This window comes from Erythrolamprus reginae, chromosome 7 (genome assembly GCF_031021105.1).
Source record: "Erythrolamprus reginae isolate rEryReg1 chromosome 7, rEryReg1.hap1, whole genome shotgun sequence".
NCBI lineage: Eukaryota > Metazoa > Chordata > Lepidosauria > Squamata > Dipsadidae > Erythrolamprus > Erythrolamprus reginae.
In genome coordinates this window covers 84,284,420-84,305,744 of record NC_091956.1, presented here as the reverse complement: position 1 = coordinate 84,305,744, position 21,325 = coordinate 84,284,420, and the positions used below count along the sequence as shown (strand labels likewise).

Here is a 21,325-nt window from a genome sequence, read left to right as displayed (position 1 = left end):
TGTAGGCTTATTTTCACCGCACGCCAAAAATGAGCTTTGAGCTTTGTATTTAGCAAGTCTAAGGTCTAAGTTCAAATTCTGGCAATTCCAATTAAAAGAACCAGATGGCAAGCAATCAGAAATATTTCTCCTTCTATAACCTAAAGGTCCTGCTGTTAAACAGAATATTTGGGATACATTAACAGAAGCATTAATTTACCTCCTGGGAGATAATCATTCCATTGTACTGTGTTCTGGTTCTGATTGGGTCTAGTACTAAGTACTGTTCTGTCGGGCTCTCTGACAGGTACACATTCACAGGTACAAATTTCAGACACACACACGTTTGAATATTCAAAACAATGTTCTTTATACTGAAAATTCAAATAAACCAAGCCCTCTTTTGGTATAGCAAAGAGCACTTGTCTCCAAACAAACTGGTAATTTTTACAAGTCCCTTATAAGTTCTGAGATACTTAGATTGCAGCTGTGAGGCAATTCACAGTCCTTCTTTCACAAAGTGACACACACTTTGCTCTGGTTTAGTTTCAAAGTGGGGAAAAATCAGCACACAAAAGGTCAAAGTCAGTAAAGCAGTCACGAAACACAACGATCAGATAATCCTCCACAATGGCCAAACCCACAGGCTGCTCCTTATAGCAGCCTCACTCATGACCACAGCCCCACCCAACCACAGGTGGCCTCATTTTCTTTGATAATAATCTCTCAGTTGTTGTTGCCTATGCATCGCTTTCTGCATGCGTGGCTGTATCATTAACTCTTGTTCTGAATCCAAGGAGGAGCTAGATAATTGATCTCCTTCTGAGCTGTCTGCCAAACTCTCCTCCTCCCTGTCACTCATGTCTTCTTGGTCAGAGGATCCTTCATCAGCAGATTCCACCGGGGGCAAAACAGGCCTGCAGCATGTGGATGTCTCCCCCACATCCACAGTCCTTGGGGCAGGAGCTGGGCCAGAGCTAACCACAACAACTACCACATTTAATTGTAACGTGTAGAGAAGAAGGAAAACAAAGCCCTATGAGGAACCATTTATGGTGCGATGGCTCAGTTGTTAAAGACACTGAACTTGATGGCTTCAAAGATGGCAGCCCAGATTTGAGACTTGAGTGCTGCGTGATGGAGTGAGCTCTCCTGCCCACCTAGCAATTTGGAAGTTTGTAAATGTGAGTAGATAAATAGATACCACTTCAGTGGGAAGGTCCAGTCTGGGCACCTCTGCTTATAGCCATGCCAGCCACATGGACATGGAAGTGTCTTTGGACCAATGTTTCCTAATTACAGGGGTGCATTCCAAAAGTAATGCAATTATTTTTTTTAAAAAAGTAATTTATTGAACAGATTTGCACAAACACTTAAAATTCCTCAAAGTACTGACCTTGGGCCTCTACACATTTTTTCCAGCGACTCTGCCATGACCAGTACGTGCCTGGAAGGCGTCTTCAGGGACCTCTCGCAAGGTCTTTGTCACAGCTGATTGGATCTCTTCTATGGACGAAAAACGGGTTCCTTTCAGGGCTGGGAACAAAAATAAATCTGCTGGGGTAACATCAGGACTATAGGGTGGGTGGGGCAGTGTTGGCACCTGGTGTTTGGCCAGGAACCCGTGGACTCGTAGCGTGTTGTGGCAAGGCACATTTTTCATCCATAGAAGAGATCCAATGAGCCGTGACAAAGACCTTGCGAGAGGTCCCCAAAGACGTCTTCCAGGGCGCGTACCAGTCATGGCAGAGTCACTGAAAAAAATGTGTAGAGGCCCAAGGACAGCACTTTGAATAATTTTAAGTGTTTGTGCAAATCCGTTCAATAAATTACTTTAAAAAAATAATTGCATTACTTTTGGAACACACCATTCTATTCTATTCTATTCTATTCTATTCCATTCCATTCCATTCTATTCTATTCTCGTCTACTCTAGTCTAATCTAATCTAGTCTAGTCTATCCCATCCCATCCCATCCTATCCTATTTAATTTATATCTCTTGAATGTATTCATAATTTATCCAAGTTGAGAAAAACAATGAATATTCTTAACCCGTGCATTTATTAATGCTGCCGATCTAGATTTCATTATAACACTTAAGTAACATGGAGTGAGCTTTCTAAATCCTTCTTGATTATGATCCTTATAAAAGGTACAATGTGACAAGATTTGTGATAGAGAAAATGGAGACCTGCGGCCACTAGGTGTCACTGTTTCCATTCTGAAGTCCCCAGAAATTAGCAAAATGCCTTAGGCATCCTTTTAAGAGATGTCATGTCTGACATAGTAGAGATTATAAAAGATTGCCTTTCAGAGTGGCCACCTATCATTGCCCCAACCATCTTGGGGATTCGCAGACAACTTTACAAAGGGGCCTGTTTCCTACCTTTCTACGCCTGCTGAATGTTTCTATGCTAGAGGAAACACAATTCCTCCTTTATATTCTGGAATCTACAGAATCTTGCAGTTTTACCACGCAATACACCGACATGCCAACTGAATTACAGGTAGTCTTCGATTTATGTCCAAACTTGATCCCAATTTCTGTTCCTACGTCAGAGACATTTAAGTGTGTTTCGACCCGTTTTACGAACCCCTCTTGCCACAGCTGTTAATTAAGTGAATCTTTGCAGTTGTTAAGTTAGTAAATAAATCTGACTTCTCCATTGACTGTGTTTGTCAGGTCACAAAAGGGGATCACGTAACCTTGGGACACTGCAACCGTCATAAATATGAGTCAATTACTAAGTGTCTAGATTTTGATTATGCGGCCATGAGGATTTTGCAATGGTTATTAAGTACGGGAGGAAAAATGGTCATAAATCACTTCTTCAAAGTTGTTCTAACTTTGAATCGTCACTAGGCCTTTACAATTCTATGCATGGTATGTATGTATGTATGTTTGGTTTTTTATATTAATGGATTTTTAATTGTTTCTAACATCAGACTACTATTGTACACTGCTTTATTGTTGCTGTTAGCCACCCCGAGTCTCCGGAGAGGGGCGGCATACAAATTCAATAAACAAATAAATAAATAAATGAATGAATGAATGAATGAATGAATGAATGAATGTTAAGTTGAGGCCTCCCTGTACAAAATTTCCTCCTTTTATTGCTTGCATAACTTCTCCTTCACCGCTTTGTTGGTTTGGCAACCTGTCAATGTTACTATTAGGATAGGATAGAATAGATTAGAATAGAATAGAATGGAGTAGCATAGCATAGCATAAAATAGACTGTAGACTAAATACATCGAGCCTGAAGTTTCAGTTGGTTACTTCTTTCTTCAAAGGTGACTATATGTGCACGTAAAATTACATGGAAGCCAAACGTCCCAGCTGCATTAAATCAATTATTAAAGATAGCAAACCATGAAATGTATACTGAAAAATACTGTTAATATTTCTGTATAAAATATTTTTCTAAACAAGGATAAGGACAAGCTGAAATGAGGTTTGTATAACTGTTGTTGTTAAAACTGTATAGAACAGAACAGAACAGAATAGAATAGAATAGAATAGAATTATTTATTGGCCAAGTGTGATTGGACACACAAGGAATTTGTCTTTGGTGCAGATGCTCTCAGCGTACATAAAAGAAAAAGAGACATTTGTCAAGAATCATGTGGTACAACACTTAATGATTGTCATAGGGCTCAAATAAGCAATGAAGAAACAATATTAATAAAAATCTTAGGATACAAGCAACGAGTTACAGTCATACAGTCCTAAGTGGGAGGAAATGGGTGATAGGAATGATGAGGAAAAACTTAGTAGTAATAGTAGTGCAGACTTAGTAAATAGTTTGACAGTGTTGAGGGGATTATTTGTTTAGCAGAGTGATGGCGTTCGGGAAAAAACTGTCCTTGTGTCTAGTTGTCCTGGTGTGCAGTGCTCTGTAGCGACATTTTGAGGGTAGGAGTTGAAACAGCTTTTGTCCAGGATGTGAGGGGTCAGTAAATATTTTCCCCGCCCTCTTTTTGACTTGTGCAGTCTACAGGTCCTCAATGGAAGGCAGGTTGGCAGCCATTGCTTTTTGTGCAGTTCTGATTCTCCTCTGTGTCGGTGTCGGTCCTGTTGGGTTGCAGCACCAAACCGGACTGTTATAGAGTGTGTACCACAGTAGGGTGGATAAAGTTATGACCTGGTTGATCATATAGTTAGAACACATATATTTCCGTTCCTGAAATGGCCTGAAAATGACATATTTAGTGGAAAGCATGATAGTTATTCAGACGTACCCTATTGTCAATCCTGTTGGCAGGTCAAAGAGTTTGCATTGTCAGGTGGAGAAAATTAGATGGGAAGCAATGAAGGCCACAGGGATGTATTTAGAACAGTGCGATAAAAGGCTGATACCATGTAATCTCTAAAATATATGTTTCCTATAGCTTATGTTTTATTTTTATTTAGACGTCTAGATTTTGAAGTCAAATGAGCGAGATCCATACTAATGGATAGGTCATAGTATAGAATTAATGCACCGGCTGCAATTCGGAAGAATTATTTTGACAGATCATAATCTTCTGCAAAAACCTATTAACTCCCATTTTATTTTTTTTTAAAGCAATGATTAGGTCACTTAGTAAGTCTACTAATAATGCTGGAAACATTAAGCTATGACATTCGTTGTGCATAATTATAGCTTGTATGGAAAATAATCAGGGCTGTCTCTTAAGCTGCCAAAAAGAATATGAGAGGACCACATTATTTCATGGCCAGTCAACCTTTTAATAATATATTTCATAGTATGATATTTTGATAGTTTAATGCCATAGTTTGTCCGCTAATACCTTTTATCTGCAATGTCTGTTTACATTTGCTGCTATCGCTCTGCCAAATACGCAAATTAAAAATAAATCCCATTATAGGTTGAGCCCAATATTTTGTTTTAGAAACCTATATAAAATATACAGTAGTTATAAAGCATAGGGGCAATCTGCTGGTTTTGTAAACTGTTTTGAGAGGGCTGTGGAGCACTATGAAATATAGGATATAGGACTAAGAGTAAGACTATAGAACAGTGATGGCGAACCTATGGGAACATCTGAAAGAAACATTCAGAGCAATAGAAAAAAAATCCTGCAAAGACTTAAGGCTTGGAAAACATTCTTTGCAGAGAGTAACAATGAAAGAGCTTGCAAGCCGTTAAGAGCCGGGAACATTGTTAGCACTTGGTTAGGGCTGGAAAGAAACGTATTCGGAGCAAATGAGAGCAATGAAAAAAACCCTGGAAAGACTTAGGTCTTGCAAAACATTCTTTGCAGAGAGTAACAATGAAAGAGCTTGCATGCCGTTAAGAGACGGGAACATTGTTAGTACTTGGTTAGGACTGGTAAGAAACTTATTCGGCGCAAATGAGAGCAATGAAAAAAACCCTGCAAAGACTTAAGGCTTGGAAAACATTCTTTGCAGAGAGTAACAATGAAAGAGCCTGCAAGCCGTTAAGAGGCGGGAATATTGTTAGCACTTGGTTAGGGCTGGTAAGAAACCTATTCGGAGCAAATGAGAGCAATGAAAAAAATCCTGGAAAAACTTAGGTCTTGGAAAACATTCTTCGCAGAGAGTAACAATGAAAGAGCTTGCAAGCCGTTAAGAGCCTGGAACATTGTTAGCACTTGGTTAGGGCTGGAAAGAAACGTATTCGGAGCAAATAAGAGCAATGAAAAAATTCCTGGAAAGACTTAGGGCTTGGAAAACATTCTTCGCAGAGAATAACAATGAAAGAGCCTGCAAGCCGTTAAGAGCCAGGAACATTGTTAGCACTTGATTAGGGCTGGAAAGAAACTTATTCGGAGCAAATGAGAGCAATGAAAAAAACCCTGCAAAGACTTAGGGCTTGGAAAACATTCTTCGCAGAGAGTAACAATGAAAGAGCCTGCAAGGGAAGAGCTGGGAAGATCGTTAGCAGCTAGTTAGGGCTGGAAAAAAAGCTACATTCAGAGTATAAGATGTTCCCAAATTATAAGCCTCTTTTAGGGAGGAAAAAGGTGCATCTTAAACTCAAAAAAATATGGTAAATAAAACTCATTACCGAGTTAGGGATGTATTATTCTGCATAATCTGTGGCTGAAAACCTTTCTTTGCTTTATGGATTTCATAATGAAGGCAGTTGAATCATACTTATTTTGCTTCATATTGTCAGATTCAAGGAAGCTAAAAGCTCTTCATATATATGACATCTCTTTTCATTAAATAAGTCAGTTACAGCCTCCTCTTCTGGGATCCTGTCTTGATACCACAAAGCAAATATAACTGTGTCCTTTGTGGCTGTTGTGAAAGGAGGAGAAAACAAGGCAAAGCTTGATTGGTTGTAATTCATTTGCTAGTAATGGTCCTATTACAGTAATTACAATTTTGTCATTGTGGCTCTGCAGTGTTTAAAGAAGCTGGCCTGTGGCTTAATTGCAGATTTATAGCAACCAATGCTTTGGGGGATACTGTTGTTTGTAATCATGGTTTGGCAGCTAACAGTGTTAAAGAACAGAGGTTCCTTAGCAATTGTGGTGCATCTGAGAAACATAGAAACATGGAAACCTAGAAGATTGATGGCAGAAAAAGACCTCATGGTCCATCTAGTCTGCCCTTATATTTTATATTTTCCTGTATTTTATCTTAGGATGGATATATGTTTATCCCAGGTATGTTTAAATTCAGTGACTGTGGATATGCAAACACGTCTGCTGGAAGTTTGTTTCAAGCATCTACTAGTCTTTCAGTAAAATAATATTTTTTCATGTTGCTTTTGATCTTTCCCCCAACTAACCTCAGATTGTGTCCCCTTGTTCTTGTGTTCACTTTCCTATTAAAAACATTCCCTCCTGAATCTTATTTAACCTTTAACATATTTAAATGTTTCAATCATGTCCCCCCCTTTCCATTCTGTCCTCTAGACTATACAGATTGAGTTCATTAAGTCTTTTATAGGCACTCATTTGATCAGAATTTGAAGCAAAATAAGGATAAGATAAATGTAAGAAAAATGTGATATATAGCCTGGTGGACAAAAAATTGGAAACACCTTGCAGCTCTTCCGTGGAATCCAGATTTGTGAAGCTCCCTTCGAAAACAGTTTTTGTGGAAACTGGGTTCTGTACGTGTCTATTGAGCTCTGCAATGATTTTAGAAGCTGCGGTCTTGCGATCCACTCTAACAATTCGCTTTAGAGTCCGACGGTCTCTCTCACACCACTTCAACTTTTGACCAGGCCTGTGCTTGGCTGAGGACGTTTTCCCTTCTCTTTCAAAAGCAGTCAAGGACTTTTGAGACATGACCTCTTGAAACGCCAAACATTCGGGCACTTTCTGTTACACTATCGCCTGCTATTCAAGCACCAACAATTTGGGCTCTTTGAAAGTCTGAGAGCTCTTCCATTTCTAGAAGGTTATAACCAATTTCCTTAAATTTCTGTTAAAAAAAAGGTAGTTTAAAGAAACATATCAAATGACAGAATTTTTTTAAAAAACCATTAAAATATGTCAAGTTTTGATTGATTTGAACATGTTAAAACATTATGATGCCAAAAAGTCAAGTGTTTCCATTTTATTGTCCACCCCCTGTATATTATAGTTTTAGACTGCATAGACCGTGGCATATGACAAAGGAAAATAAAAACAGACAGATAAATAGATGTAATAACTGTTAAAGATGCTTCATAAACCAGACTGGGAAGAGCTAGCATCAAGTGTTCACTTGATTCCAGAAGCCTCCTAAACCAAGTGACTATAACAGTGGGTAGAGAATTTAATCCAGATTCAGATATAAAATATAATTAAAGAACCCATCATAGCTGTACCAATTAACAACTTTATTGGAACAATTAAACCACTGCATATCTACCATGCACTTAACTGAGTCGTGTGCCACAGGGGAAAGTTGGCATTGGAACAGAATTCTAAAAAAAACACATTGCTTTTTAAGTCTTATTAAATATCACTCAGATGAGAAGGTTAGAGTTCTTTTTATTTATCATCCTTCCCTGACAAGCCTGCACTTTGAACTTACAGGAAGGCCAAATTTGGAGCACAGTGGTGAAATCTACTTACCTTCCTTACTGGTTCAGAAGTGCACAAGTGTGCCACTGTCGTTCTCATGTGTGCCGCCGTCGCTTGCACATGTGCCACCATTACTCATAGTTTTTACCCTCTGTGCATGCGTAGAGGATTAAAAAAAAGAAAATGCCGATGTCCAGGCAGGTGGTCAGAGCCTCACGCTACCACCATTACTGGTTCTCCAAACCACCACTGGCCATCCATTGCTCTCTGTGGCAACTCCTCATCAAGTACCTGTACACTAGACCTATCCATGGCCAATTCCAGCAATCTCTCTTTGTATGTCTTGGTTTCCAGCCCCTTTTTCATTTTGGTTGCTCTCTTCTGCACATTTTTCTATGTCCCTTTTGTAGTGAGGTGACCACAATTGATTGCATTACTCCAGGTGTGGTCTGACCAGAGTATTATATTATAGTGGCATTAGTACTTCCCTAGTCTTGGAGTGTATCCCTCTGTTGATGCAGCTTAAGAGTGTGTTGGCTTTTTTAGCCACTGCTGCACATTGCTGGCTCATATTTACAGTAGTCCCTCACCTATCGCTGGTGTTACGTTCCAGACCTGGCCGCGATAGGTGAAATCCGCGATGGGGAATTTATCGACGGATAGTACTTATTTAAGTATTTATATTGTAATTGTTTGGTAAGTTTTCATTGTTTTAAGTGTTTATAAACCCTTCCCACACAGTATTTATTTTAGATACAGTATTTAAATACAGTATTTACAATTTTAGATATATATATTTTTTGAAAAACCTGCCGATCGAGTTCGGCGGGCTGTTTAAATCTGCCGATCGACTTCCTCAGAAACCCGCGATGAAGTGAAGCCGCAGTAGGTGAAGCGCGGTATAGCGAGGGACTACTGTAATTGGTTATGCACCAAGACTCCAAGAGTATGTTTCTTCCTGTGTTTTTAAGGATCGAGGCTACATAACTTAATTAAAATGGTTAATCTACTGTTGGATAGATAACCTGTTTTTTTCCCACACTCACAATATCGTTTGAAGTCCTTTAGTGTTCATATGAGGTGCTAATTTGGAAACATCCGGTAACAGGGGGCATTGTTGGACCGTTGTCAACTAAACTCTTGCTGTTTTGCAGTTTGCCGGGAAGATTCTCATCAATCAATCGTCTCCTGTGCTGCCACACTACTTACCCCGGTTGAATCGGCTGAAAGCAAGAAAAGGGAATTTCCCCAAATGCCTGAAGTGACTAAACAGTAAGTGACCGATAATTTTAATGGAGCTCAACCAATGGGAATTAGCTTCTGTATGTCTTTCATTTTGTGTTGTATGTTTTTAAAATATATTGTATTTTTTCTGCGTGTTTCATTTTGCGTAGAGTGATGCATAGGAGACAACAACTGAAGGATTGTTACAAGAGAAAATGAGGCCACCTGTGGTTAGGTGGGGCTGCTGTAATTAGTGCTACAGATAAAAGTGCAGCCTGGTGTTTTAGCCTCATGGCAGTTTATCTGATTCATTGTTTCGTCAAGATCGTGGTTTTTGTGCTGTTCAAGATATTTTACTGTATACTGTGTATTTTAATCTGTTCATTCCATTATTACTGTGGGAATCCTACAAATTCAAAACCCCATTTAATCTTCCATTTGCTCATTAGTCAACAATATTTTGGGGTCAGTCTTGTATTCTCGTCTGTATACATATGCATTAACTTCTGCTGTAGCAAAACCATCCATCTGATAAATATGGAGAGAAAGCATGAAGTATGGAGAGAAAAAAGAGGAACTTGGAGCCTGAAAGCCATGTTTTATTAGTTATGGCTGCTTAATCTAAATTATTTTATTTATTCATTTTTTTATTTATTAAAAAAAACTTTTATGGTCAACCTCGGTTGCCCACAGCAAAAAACAGTAAAACATAATATACTAGCTTTGATAAATAGGTCATATTAGGTCTTAAAAATGGAATAAAGAAATAAATGGAGGAGACAAAACTATGAACACAAGTAACGAGTCAGATGGGGAGACCCCCAAAGTATAAGGTGAAATTAGAAATAGATAATAAAACTTTCTGGGTGCATTAGCTGTGCAGATACTCCAAAAGAGCTACTTTGCTGAACAAGAAAGCGCCTGATCAGATTTGTTATTGTAATGAACTGGTGGTGAGGCTTTTTATTAGCCTGTGTGGCAGCTGTTAACATCCTCATAAAACATATTGCCAACCAGAATAATTCTAAATTGCTGTTCAAATACAACTCCTGCATAGAGCCAAGGTTGCTTTGGTGGCACAACAGAAATAGATTATAATGATTTATAGAGGATGCCTACTTTCCTCCGCGGGTGTGCTTACTTTTTCTATATCACATCTAATTCTGTATCAACAAAATTTAAAAAAATTTTTTTTTAAGAACTCCTCATTACATGGCTGTATTGTCAGATACACGACTGTCTGAAAGTTTATTACCTTTTGGATATCCGGTATTCAGTATACTTGGCATGGCTACCAACCAATCAAGAGAATGCTAAGGCGATTTTATACCTGCTTTTTAAATGCTGGGAGTGATAAAGTGCAGCAGACAAGCATAAAGAAATAACATTGGAAATATCAGTTTGCAAGTCTTTATGCACAAAATCAAATATCCTTTTCCCATGGCCTCGACAAAAACTGTATAACCACAGGTGTTAGAAGTAATGCAATATAGGGAAAATATATATTTTTATCCATTCAGTGACTAGTATTTAATACAATACAATGCAATATGATAACATTTATTTATTTATTTATTTATTTACTTACTTACTTACTTACTTACTTACTTACTTACTTACTTACTTACTTAATGTATTTATTTATTTATTTATTGGATTTGTATGCCGCCCCTCTCCGCAGACTCGGGGCGGCTAACAACAGTGACAAAAAACAGCATGTTTATGTTTATTTAGATTTGTAAGCATGTAACAATCCAATACTAAACAACTAAAAGAAACCCTTATTATAAAACCAAACATACATACAAACATACCATGCATAAATTGTAAGGCCTAGGGGGAAAGAATATCTCAGTTCCCCCATGCCTGACGGCAGAGGTGGGTTTTAAGAAGCTTACGAAAGGCAAGGAGGGTGGGGGCAATTCTAATCTCTGGGGGGAGTTGGTTCCAAAGGGCCGGGGCCACCACAGAGAAGGCTTTTCCCCTGGGTCTCGCCAAACGACATTGTTTAGTTGACGGGACCCGGAGAAGGCCCACTCTGTGGAACCTAACCGGTCGCTGGGATTCGTGCAGCAGAAGGCGGTCCTGGAGATAATCTGGTCTGATGCCATGAAGGGCTTTATAGGTCATAACCAACACTTTGAACACAACATAGGCAAATACTGTAGTAATGAAATGTTAAAATGATAAAACCAAGCCAAATAACTAAATTTATTTATTTATTTTATTTATTTATTTTATTAGATTTCTATGCTACCCTTCTCAACTGACTCAGGGTGGCTACTACTTCTTTTTGAAAAATAAGTTTCAGCAAAGGATAAAAAACAAAAATATGAAACAGGAGGTTTTAGAGTAAAAAGATGTTAAATAAAAAGTAAAATCCAGATTGGGAGGAGAGGGGGAGAAAAAATGGAAATAGAACAAAGGAATAACTTCCAAGTTTCTTTGGTACAGATACAGATATAAAATAATTAACAGAATCATTCGGTGGTTGGGCAGCATATAAGTTTAAATAACAACAACAAGAGCAGCAACAACAACAACAATAACCACCTTCCACTGTACAACCAACAATAATACACAGTACAGTGATACCTTGTCTTATGAATTTAATTGGTTTCAGGACGAGGTTCGTAAGGTGAAAAGTTCGTAAGATGGAATAATGTTTCCCATAGGAATCAATGGAAACGCGATTAATGTGTGCAAGCCCAAAATTCACCCCTTTGCCAGCCGAAGTGCCCATTTTCACGCTGATGGGATTCCCCTGAGGCTCCTCTCCATGGGAAACCCCACCTCTGGACTTCTGCATTTTTGCGATGTTGCAGGGAAATCCCAGCTGGAGAATCCCAGCATCGCAAAAACAGGTGCTTCGCTTGGAATGGAAGTCAGGAGGTGGGGTTTCCCAGGGAGGGGAGCCTCAGCGAAATTGTCTTGTTGCAGATGCTCTCATGGTACATAAAAGAAAAAGAGACATTTGTCAAGAATCATGTGGTGTACAACACTTAATGATTATCATAGGGGTCAAATGAGCAATGAAGAAACAATCAATATTAATAAAAATCTTAGGATACAAGCAACAAGTTACAATCATACAGTCCTAAGTGGGAGGAAATGGGTGATAGGAATGATGAGAAAAACTAGTAGAAATAAAAGTGCAGATTTAGTACATAGTGTGACAGTGTTGAGGGGATTATTTGTTTAGCAGAGTGATGGCATTTGGGAAAAAAATGTTCTTGTGTCTGGTTGTCTTGGTGTGCAGTGCTTTGTAGCGACGTTTTGAGGGTAGGAGTTGAAACAGTTTGTGTCCAGGATGCGAGGGGTCAGTCAATATTTTCCCCGCCCTCTTTTTGACTCGTGAAGTCTACAGGTCCTCAATGGAAGGCAAGTTGGCAGCCATTGTTTTTTCTGCTGAAGATGAAGTTGCTTTAAGAAATTGGTAACAGATGCTGCTTGAACAGAGTTGCACCGTTTGAAGCATTAAAGCACTGCACAGCCTTAATGAGCCCTTGTACCATTTACAGTAGTTTGGTACTAAAATCACTTCTGTGCTGTGCAAAATTCCAAAGTCCTATCTAGTCATTTTATTTATTTTATTTATTTTATTTATTTTATTTATTTTATTTATTTTATTTATTTTATTTATTTTATTTATTTTATTTATTTTATTTATTTTATTTATTTTATTTATTTTATTTATTTTATTTATTTTATTTATTTTATTTATTTTATTTATTTTATTTATTTTATTTATTTTAAGTAATTTTATTTATTTTATTTATTTTATTTATTTTATTTATTTTAAGTAATTTTATTTATTTTATTTATTTTATTTATTTTATTTATTTTATTTATTTTATTTATTTTATTTATTTTAAGTAATTTTATTTATTTTATTTATTTTATTTATTTTATTTATTTTAAGTAATTTTATTTATTTTATTTATTTTATTTATTTTATTTATTTTATTTATTTTATTTATTTTATTTATTTTATTTATTTTATTTATTTTATTTATTTTATTTATTTTAAGTTATTTTATTTATTTTATTTATTTTATTTATTTATTTTATTTATTTTATTTATTTTATTTATTTTATTTATTTTATTTATTTTATTTATTTTATTTATTTTATTTATTTTATTTATTTTATTTATTTTATTTATTTTATTTATTTTATTTATTTTATTTATTTTATTTATTTTATTTATTTTATTTATTTTAAGTTATTTTATTTATTTTATTTATTTTATTTATTTACTTACTTACTTATTTATTTTCTCCAGCTTTCTAATTCATCTTGATGGTGCTACATTAGAGCATTTGAAACAAAAAAAGCATCTGTATTCAGAAATATTTATTTTAAAGATACGACAGGTTTCCCAGCTTCTCTTGGATTTAATGCGTCAAGAAAGCAAAGGTCATCAAGCATTTTGTCCACGCATCCATACACAAGCATTTACTCTGTCCAATCAGTTTCAGCTATTGATTATTTAAAAAAAAACACAAAGGACTAGATCAATACTTCCTGAATTCAACTGAGGTTGCTGAGGCATGTTTAAAGAAAGAATGCAATCCATTGATATTTAATTAAGTCAATTGGAAGGAAACCAAAGTAGGTATAAACTAGTGGTTCCACTTTTCAGCTAACAGGAAGAATTGCTCAAAAGCAGCTTAGCCACAGCATTGCGAAAGAGTGAGAGAACAGAAGCATTTAAATTCAAATTGAAAGGTATTTTTATAGAAAAAAATTGAATGACATAAACACGTAAGCCTTAATTCCAGTTAAAAAAAAAAAAGGTCAGCAGGACTATTAAAGGCATTGACTTCAAAGAGACCATTTAATTTATCTCTTTTTATGAAGATAAAAGATTTCATTATATTTAAAAGCAATCTGGCTCTCGCCAACGAAGAAGAGTTTATTTTTGATATTGAACTGCTTTTAGAAATATTGAACATCTCTCAAGATTGTGCTTTGGTTATTATTATTTTTTAAATCCTTTTCAAAAAGTCCTATCAACATAATGCTGGCAAGCGGGTAAAGGCCTATTTTAATTGCAAATAAAGTTCTAGCAAATAACCGAATACGTGACAGCTTTAAGCTTCGGGCACGTGTAATATCTGTGGAAGTCATTCAGAAATTTTTCCCACGAAGAAGACACAACGGCGTTTGCAAGATGGGGGTGTTTGATGAAGCTTTCTGACACTCTGCAATATGTTAAGTCAGAACCTTTCATTATTGCTAGCAGGAAATGAAAATATAAACATACTGCGAATAACATCTTTGTGTGTTAGGCAGAACTCTATTAGACATATTTGTGGAAAGTAATTGTGGATGGATTAGGGGTTGATTTTCTTTTTGCACAATTACTACTGTAGACAAATTTGGGGAAAAAAATACCTTAGTCGATGGCGAACCTGTTTTTCTTTGGGTGCTGAAAGGCCGTGACTACTTCAGCTTCAACTACAACAACACAAGAGCACGCAACGTATTCAAACTTAATATTAACCGCTCCAAACTTGACTGTAAAAAATATGACTTTACCAATCGAGTTGTCGAAGCGTGGAACTCATTACCTGACTCAGTAGTGTCAACTCCCAACCCCCAACATTTCTCCCTTAGACTCTCCACGACTGACCTCTCCAGATTCCTAAGAGGTCAGTAAGGGGCGTACATAAGTGCACTAGTGTGCCTTTCGTCCCCTGTCCAATTGTCTTTCCTTTCTCTCATATATCATATATATTTTCTTCCTTTCATATATCTTCTCCTCTATTTTTATGTATTATCTTTATATATATCTATTCTATTCTTTATATATATATCTATTCTATCATGTCTATTCTCTTCCATATGTATTGTGTATTGGACAAATGAATGAATAAATAAATAAAATAAATAAATAAATGTGTGTGTCCTATTATGCATAAGTGAGTGCCCACATCCAAAATTTAATGCTTGGGGAGGGTGAAAACAGCTTCCCCCCCTCTCCAGAGACCCTAAGGAGGCTGGAAACGGCCTGTTTCCTAACTTCTGGTGCATCCAGTAGGCTCATGTTTCGCCCACCTCAGACTCCAAAGACTTCCGTGGAGCCAGAGAAGGGTACAAACTCCCTTCCCCATCTCCCTGGAGGTACTCTGGGAGCCAAAAACTCCCTCTCAGAGCCTTTGTGTGAGCCAAAAATCAGATGGCTGTCACACACATGCAGGTTATAAAATGTTTTAGTCCAGAGTTTGTATAAACATGCAGTTGGCAGGAAGAAAGATCACAGTGGATCTTTCATTCTATTCTATTCTATTCTATTCTATTCTATAAATTCTATTGTAGCCTAAAACACGATCTAAGTATTGCCCACCAGATCATATGCTGCAACGTTCTACCTGTCAATGACTATTTCAGCTTCAATCGCAACAACACAAGACCACGCAACAGATTCAAACTTAATATTAACCGCTCCAAACTTGACTGTAAAAAATATGACTTCAGCAACCCAGTTGTCGAAGCGTGGAACTCATTACCTGACTCAGTAGTGTCAACCCCTAACCCCAAACATTTTTCCCTTCGACTATCCACGATTGACCTCTCCAGGTTCCTTAGAGGTCAGTAAGGGGCGTGCATAAGTGCACCAGTGTGCCTTCCGTCCCCTGTCCAATTGTCTCTCCTTATCTCATTTATCTTTTCTTCCTTTCAAATATGTTCACCTATACTTTTATATCTTTTCTTCTATTCTTTTCTTTACTTATATTATTACATATCTTTCTCTTCAATGTGTATTATGTATTGGACAAAATAAATAAGTAAAAAATAAATAAAATAAATTCTATTCCATTCTATTCTATTCTTATTTCACTCCATTAGAATAGAATAGAATTTTATTGGCCAAGTGTGATTGGACACACAAGGAATTTGTCTTTGGTGCATAGGCTCTCAGGGTACATAAAAGAAAAAGAGACATTTGTCAAGAATCATGTGGTACAACACTTAATGATTGTCATAGGGGTCAAATAAGCAATGAAGAAACAATCAATATTAATAAAAATCTTAGGATACAAGCAACAAGTTAAAGTCATACAGTCCTAAGTGTGAGGAAAAGGATGATAGGAATGATGAGAAAAACTAGTAGAAATAGAAGTGCAGATTTAGTAACGACGGAATTATTTGTTTAGCAGAGTGATGGCATTCGGGGAAAAACTGTTCTTGTGTCTAGTTGTCTTGGTGTGCAGGGCTCTGCACTTGACCATATACATTCTTCTCCCCATCACCTAATCACCTTGCCAGAAACGATGTTTCAACAAAGTTACTCCGTCTCTATTTCATCATTCTTACTACAGACAGTACATTTTAGACTCTCAAGATTCTTGTCGGGATGCTTTTTTTCCCTTTCTTCCATTATTTTTCTTTCTAACACCACCTATTTGAGAAATTCACTCCCCTCCCACCCCCGATAGCATGTCGCTTATTTTTGTTTTGGACAAACTCCATGTACCCAAAGTCATAATTAGAAGAAAGTGTTACCTACTTTCCCTCTTGTTCTTGACATTGTAATCAGGGTGTCTTTAAAAACATCGCTAAAAGTGACATCTCCTTCGAGCGCTGATATGCATTAAAAACAATGTTTCTGTCACCCTTATTGTAATGGGAATCTGTAATTAAATTTATAAACTACCCGTGCCCGCAAAGAAATTGAAGGATAAGAATAACAATTATTGTGTATATTTTCCTTGATTCAGATGACAAGTTTGTGCTTCATTTGTGACTACAGTGGTACCCCGAGATACGAGTTTAATTCGTTCCGGACCTGGGCTCTTAAGTCGAGCAGCTCTTATCTCGAACGACTTTTCCCCATAGGAATTAATGTAAATAATTTTAATTGGTTCCAGCCCTCAAAAAACTCACAAAGTTAGTCTAAATTATGCAGAAAGACATGTTTTTAATGAAGAAATGTACATGTACATATAAATGAATAATGAAGTTTCTTTCACTTAACTTGTAAACTTTCTTAAACTTTTAAATTTACATATGTTCAACTTCTCTGCCACCCAATCCTGTAGGACAGAGGTCCCCAACCCTTTTTGCACCAGGGACCGGCTTTAAGCGATCAAGAGAGGAATAGGTGAATGAATGGATGGAGGGTGGGAAGGAAGGAAGGAAAGAGGGAAGGGACAGGAACAGAGGAAGGAAGCAAGGAAACTTATGAAAGGGGAGAGTAAGAGAGGAATGAGTGAAGGGAGGGAGGGAAGGAAGAAGGTGGGAAGGAGAAAGAAAAAAAGAAATAGAGGAAGGGAAGGTAAAAGAGAGAAAGAAAAAGAGCAAGAAAGCAAGCAAGAAAGAAAGAAAGAAAGAAAGAAAGAAAGGGGAAAGGGACAGGAACAGAGGAAGGAAGCAAGGAAACTTATGAAAGGGGAGAGTAAGAGAGGAATGAGTGAAGGGAGGGAGGGAAGAAGGTGGGAAGGAGAAAGAAAAGAAGAAATAGAGGAAGGGAAGGTAAAAGAGAGAAAGAAAAAGAGCAAGAAAGAAAGCTGCAAGCCCCCCCCCCGAGCCCCCCAGGCCAGCTGCAACCTTTTAAAACATGCGCGCCGCTTCGCGGCTGTCTCCTGAAGCCGAACGCGGAAGTTAGTGTTTGGCTTCAGGAGACAGCTCCTTGGCGCTTGTATCTCGAATTTGGGCTTGTAAGTAGAACAAAAATATCTCTCCCCTCCCAGCTCTTATCTCGAGTTGCTCTTAAGTAGAGCAGCTCTTATGTCGGGGTTCCACTGTATTTAAAATAAAATTGTTAAAATGAGCCAAATGTAGAGCAGGATAAAGAAGTATTGGAGGAGAGGGGCATTATTTTATTATTATTATTATTATTATTATTATTATTATTATTTATTAGATTTGTATGCCACCCCTCTCCATAGACTCGGGGCGGCTCACAACAGCAGTAGCACAATATATAACAAATCTAATAATTAAAAGTCACTAAAACCCCTTATTTAAAAGAAACATACATACAAACATACCATGCATAAACTGCATAGGCCCAGGGGAAATGTCTCAGTTCCCCCACGCCTGGTGGCAGAGGTGGGTTTTAAGAAGTTTACGAAAGGCAAGGAGGGTGGGGGCAGTTCTAATCTCCGGGGGGAGCTGGCTTCAACCGCAACAACACAAGAGCACGCAACAGATTCAAACTTAATATTAACCGCTCCAAACTTGACTGTAAAAAATATGACTTCAGCAACCGAGTTGTCGAAGCGTGGAACTCATTACCTGACTCAGTAGTGTCAACCCCTAACCCCAAACATTTTCCCCTTAGACTATCCACGATTGACCTCTCCAGGTTCCTTAGAGGCCAGTAAGGGGCGTGCATAAGTGCACCAGTGTGCCTTCCGTCCCCTGTCCAATTGTCTCTCCTTATCTCATTTATCTTTTCTTCCTTTCAAATATGTTCACCTATACTTTTATATTTTTTCTTCTATTCTTTTCTTTATTTATATTATTACATATCTATTCTCTTCAATGTGTATTGTGTATTGGACTAACTAACTAACTAACTAACTAACTAACTAACTAACTAACTAACTAACTATAAATAAATAAATAAATAAATAAATAGTCCTCTCGCAGGAATCCCAGCGACCGATTAGGTCCCACAGAGTGGGCCTTCTCCGGGTCCCGTCAACTAAACAATGTCAGTTGGCGGGCCCCAGGGGAATAGCCTTCTCTGTGGCGGCACCGGCCCTTTGGAACCAACTCCCCCCAGAGATTAGAACTGCCCCTACGCTCCTTGCCTTTCGTAAGCTTCTTAAAACCCACCTTTGTCATCAGGCATGGGGGAACTGAGACATCTCCCCTGGGCATATAAAATTTATGCATGGTATGTTTGTATGTATGTTTGCTTAGTAATGGGTTTTTTAAAAATATTATAATTATTAGATTTGTCATGAACTGTTTTATTGTGTTGTGAGCCGCCCCGAGTCTACGGAGAGGGGCGGCATACAAATCTAATAAATGAATGAATGAATGAATGAATGAATTAATTAATTAATTAATTAATTAATTAATTAATTAAAATATTTAAATAGATCTACTCCAAACATGATTAGGTCAAGGTTTATTATGGGTATATAAGCCTGAGTCTGCAGTGGAGGGCCACATAGAAATCTAAGTAATAATAAATATGCCATCCATTTTGCCGCGGCAACATATTTTTTCTATTTTCGTCTCCAATCTCGTATTATTGGCAAGGTGTCTCTTGTTCAGTGTTGTGCCAAGTCTGTTCTCACACCTGTCAACGTAGAGTGAATGGTGATGTTTCCCATTTATGTTTTCTAGAATTATGCTGAATAAAAATAACGGTGGTTTCAATTCAATTTTTACTTTCTGAGGGGTTTTTTTTTTTATATTTGTTTCCAGTACTTTTGAGGCTTGTTTTATTTTTTTTCAACCCACCACCACATGTAGTTAAATGTCGCATCTTTGTTGTGACATTTGTAGCATTTGTCATTATGCGCTTTGCCTATTTTGGCAATTGTAAATGGAGTTTCATACCATCTGTAAATCTTACCAAGTTTCCCTTAAATTATAATGCAGAGTAAATTTTGTTGATTCCACCCCAACCCCCCTGATTGCATTATTGAAGCTTTACATCAATTTCCTCATTCAGTTTTAAATTTGTTTTATTTTATTAACAAATTGTAGTCATCCTATTAAATGATTTTAATTCCATTTATATTAAGTTATATTCTTTTTCTCAAAGTCCCTCTTTTTATCTATCTATCTATCTATCTATCTATCTATCTATCTATCTATCTATCTATCTATCTATCTATCTATCTATCTATCTATTTTGTCCAATACACAATGAGGGTTTTAGTGGGTATACACATAGTAAAATACATAATTTTATTTATTTTATTTATTTATTTTGTCCAATACAAATTGAAAGTTAAGGAGAATAAAAACATGTAGTAGTAAACATCAATGAAGGGATAGAAGAAGAGATATGAGAATAGAATACATCAATGAAGAGTAGAGGAAGGATATATGGATGGGAGAAAAGATATATAAAATATAGGAGAGACAATTGGACAGGGGACGGAAGGCACACTAGTGCACTTATGCTCGCCCCTTACTGACCTCTAAGGAATCTGGAGAAGGTTATAGAGGATATACTCATAGTAATATAGTTATATATACTCATAGTAGTATATATCTAAGAAAGAATAGAAGAGAAGATATAGGAATAAAACATATCAATGAAAGAACAGAAGAAGAGATATAGAAATAGAAGAAAGGTATAGGTATAATGTTTTATTTTTTCAGTTGTTTGCACTTACATTAACCATAATTAATTCCTTTTTCATTGGACAACCTTTGTTGAATTTTTATTCCATTCCTTGCCTTCAGATATCTCATATTGCCTTTACGAAAGGCAAGGAGGGTGGGGGCAGTCCTAATCTCTGGGGGCAGTTGATTCCAGAGGGTCGAGGCCGCCACAGAGAAGGCTCTTCCCCTGGGTCCCGCCAGACTGGACCTCCTACTTGGGCAATGCTAAGTTAGATAGGGAGGTATCACAGGTTGTATATGAATTATTGATCCACAAACTATAGGTCTATGCTACAAGGTCTCAACCCATTCATAATATTTGGAGTTTGATATTGTTCAATATTCACTGCTACCCTGTTTCCCCGATAGTAAGACACCCCCGATTGTAAGACGTATCGGGGGTTTCAGGGGGGTCGGCTAATATAAGCCGTACCCCGAAAGTAAGACATATGTCTTACTTTCGGGGAAACACGGGGGTATTGCCGGGGGGGAGCCCGATGATGTCGCTTCCAAGCTCCCCGCGCGCCCCTCGCCTTCGCCTCGCCGCAGCGCCACTGCCTCTTCCCCTGCCGAGGCTCGGCTGCAAGCGGCCAGCGAGGCCGACCGGCTCCGAGGCGAGCGGCCTGAGCTGCGCCCTCCTTCGCCCACCTCATTTCCGGCAGCTCGCCGCGGCGCCACCGCCTCTTCCCCTGCCGAGGCTCAGCTGCAAGCGGCCAGCGAGGCAGGGGAAGAGGCGGTGGCGCCACGGCGAGCTGCTGGAAAGGAGGCGGGCGAAGGAGGGCGCAGTTCCGGCCGCTTGCCTCGGAGCCGGTCGGCCTCGCT

The 21,325-nt window shown here is 37.7% G+C and overlaps 1 protein-coding gene across 4 annotated transcripts in view; it reads left to right on the top strand.

The window, feature by feature from the left end:
- CCSER1 (coiled-coil serine rich protein 1) overlaps positions 1-21,325 on the top strand; it is a 580,273-nt gene that overhangs the window by 157,294 nt on the left and 401,654 nt on the right. For all 4 annotated transcript variants that reach the window (XM_070758007.1, XM_070758006.1, XM_070758008.1 and 1 more), the window contains exon 5: positions 9,130-9,247. In XM_070758007.1, the coding sequence (XP_070614108.1) occupies positions 9,130-9,247 (118 nt within the window). The remainder of the gene's footprint in view (positions 1-9,129; positions 9,248-21,325) is intronic.